This window comes from Poecilia latipinna, unplaced genomic scaffold (assembly GCF_001443285.1).
Source record: "Poecilia latipinna isolate Pla-1442-1.1 unplaced genomic scaffold, P_latipinna-1.0 Scaffold3811, whole genome shotgun sequence".
Classification (NCBI taxonomy): Eukaryota; Metazoa; Chordata; class Actinopteri; order Cyprinodontiformes; family Poeciliidae; genus Poecilia; species Poecilia latipinna.
The window spans coordinates 59,154-61,668 of record NW_015116427.1 but is presented as its reverse complement, the minus strand read 5'-3'; the positions used below and the strand labels follow the sequence as shown (position 1 = coordinate 61,668).

Genomic DNA, 2,515 nt, shown 5'->3' with positions numbered 1-2,515 from the left:
TTGTTGGTGCAACTATTGTTGTTGTTGGGGTCGCTGTGGTTGTAGTTGGAGCCACTGTGTTTGTTGTTGGATATCCCGTGGTTGTAGGAACAACCGTTGTTGTTGTCGATGCAGCTGTGGTTGTTGTTGGTGCAACTGTGGTCATTGTTGGAGTTGCTGTGGTTGTTGTTGGTGCAACTATTGTTGTTGTTGGGGTCGCTGTGGTTGTAGTTGGAGCCACTGTGGTTATTGATGGAGCACCTGTGGTTGTTGATGGTTGAGCTGTTGGTGTTGGTGGTGCAGCTGTGATTGTTGTAGATACTGTGGTTGTTGGAGCAGCTGTGGTTGTTGAATCCAATGTAGTTGTTGGTACAGCTGTGGTTGTTGTTGGTGCAACTGAGGTTGTTGGTGGTGCAGCTGTGGTTGTTGTTGGTGCAGTCGTGGTTGTTGTTGGTTGAGCTGTTGTTGGTGGTGGTGCAGCTGTGGTTGTTGTTGTAGCCACTGTGGTGGTTGTACCACCTGTGGTTGTAGTTGGAGCCACTGTGGTTGTTGTTGGAGCTGCTGTGGTTGTTGTTGGTTGAGCTGTTGGTGTTGGTGGTGCAGCTGTGATTGTTGTAGATACTGTGGTTGTTGGAGCAGCTGTGGTTGTTGTTGTAGACACTGTGGTTGTTGGAGCTGCTGTGGTTGTAGTTGGAGACACTGTGGTTGTTGTTGGAGACACTGTGGTTGTTGGAGCATCTTTGGTTGTAGTTGGAGCCGCTGTGTTTGTGGTTAGAGCCTCTGTGGTTGTTGTTGCAGCTGATGCAGTTGTTGTTACAGCTGTGGTTGTTGGAGACACTGTGGTTGTTGCTGTAGACACTGTGGTTGTTGGAGCCGCTGTGGTTGTAGTTGGAGCCACTGTGGTCGTTGTTGGAGCTGCTGTGTTTGTTGGTGCAGGTGCTGTTGTTGTTGGTGCAGTCGTGGTTGTAGTTGCAGCAGCTGTATTTGTGGTTAGANCTGTAGACACTGTGGTTGTTGGAGCAGCTGTGGTTGTTGTTGTAGACACTGTGGTTGTTGGAGCCGCTGTGGTTGTTGATTGAGCCGTTGTAGTTGTTGTTACAGCTGTGGTTGTAGGTGGAGCCACTGTGGTTGTTGTTGGAGCTGCTGTGGTTGATGTTGGTGCTTCTGTGGTCGTTGTTGGAGTTGCTGTGGTTGTAGTTGGAGCCACTGTGGTTGTTGATGGAGCACCTGTGGTTGTTGATGGAGCCGCTGTGGATGTTGTTAGAGCAGCTGTGGTTGATGTTGGTGCTGCTGTGGTTGTTGTTGGAGCTGCTGTGGTTGTTGGAGCAGCTGTGGTTGTTGAATCCGATGTAGTTGTTGGTACAGCTGTGGTTGTTGTTGGTGCAACTGAGGTTGTTGGTGGTGCAGCTGTGGTTGTTGTTGGTGCAGTCGTGGTTGTAATTGCAGCAGCTGTGTTTGTTGTTAGAGCTTCTGTGGTTGTTATTGGAGACACTGTGGTTGTTGGTGTAGACACTGTGGTTGTTGAAGCAGCTGTGGTTGTTGATTGAGCCGTTGTAGTTGTTGTTACAGCTGTGGTTGTAGGTGGAGCCACTGTGGTTGTTGTTGGAGCTGCTGTGGTTGATGTTGGTGCTTCTGTGGTCGTTGTTGGAGTTGCTGTGGTTGAAGTTGGAGCCACTGTGGTTGTTGATAGAGCAGCTGTGGATGTTCTTAGAACAGCTGTTGTTGTTGGTGGTGTTTCTGTGGTTGTTGTTGTAGACACTGTGGTTGGTGGTGCACCTGTGGTTGTTGTTGGTGCAGTCGTGGATGTAATTGCAGCAGCTGTGTTTGTTGTTAGAGCTTCTGTGGTTGTTATTGGAGACACTGTGGTTGTTGGTGTAGACACTGTGGTTGTTGAAGCAGCTGTGGTTGTTGATTGAGCCGCTGTAGTTGTTGTTACAGCTGTGGTTGATGTTGGTGCTGCTGAGGTTGATGTTGGTGCTGCTGATGTTGTTGTTGGTGCTTCTGTGGCCGTTGTTGGAGTTGCTGTGGTTGTAGTTGGAGCCACTGTGTTTGTTGATGGAGCACCTGTGGTTGTTGATGGAGCAGCTGTGGATGTTCTTAGCACAGCTGTTGTTGTTGGTGGTGTAGCTGTGGTTGTTGTTGTAGATACTGTGTTTGTTGAATCCGATGTAGTTGTTGGTACAGCTGTGGTTGTTGTTGTAGATACTGTGGTTGTTCGAGCAGCTGTGGTTGTTGTTACAGCTGTGGTTGTAGATGGAACAACTGTGGTTGGTGTTGGTTGAGCAGTTGTTGTTGGTGCAGCTGTGGTTGTTGTTGCTGCAGTCGTGGGTGTAGTTGCACCTGCTGTGTTTGTTGTTAGAGCCTCTGTGGTTGTTGTTGGAGACACTGTGGTTGTTGCTGGAGACACTGTGGTCGGTGCTGGAGACACTGTGGTTATTGGAGCAGCTGCGGTTGTAGTTGGAGCCACTGTGGTTGTTGTTGGAGCCACTGTGGTTGTTGGAGCAGCTGTGGTTGTAGTTGGAACCAATGTGGTTGT

The 2,515-nt window shown here is 49.2% G+C and overlaps 1 protein-coding gene across 1 annotated transcript; it reads right to left on the bottom strand.

Moving 5' to 3' along the window:
- Positions 1–630: 630 nt before the first annotated feature.
- Positions 631–2,007, bottom strand: LOC106941696 (uncharacterized protein DDB_G0285291-like; the record flags this gene model as incomplete). The annotated part of the gene is made up of 2 exons (XM_015024791.1): positions 631–690; positions 1,957–2,007. Coding segments are annotated over 2 exons (111 nt in total), but the record flags the coding sequence as incomplete, so codon positions are not given.
- Between the last annotated feature and the right edge of the window lie 508 nt (positions 2,008–2,515).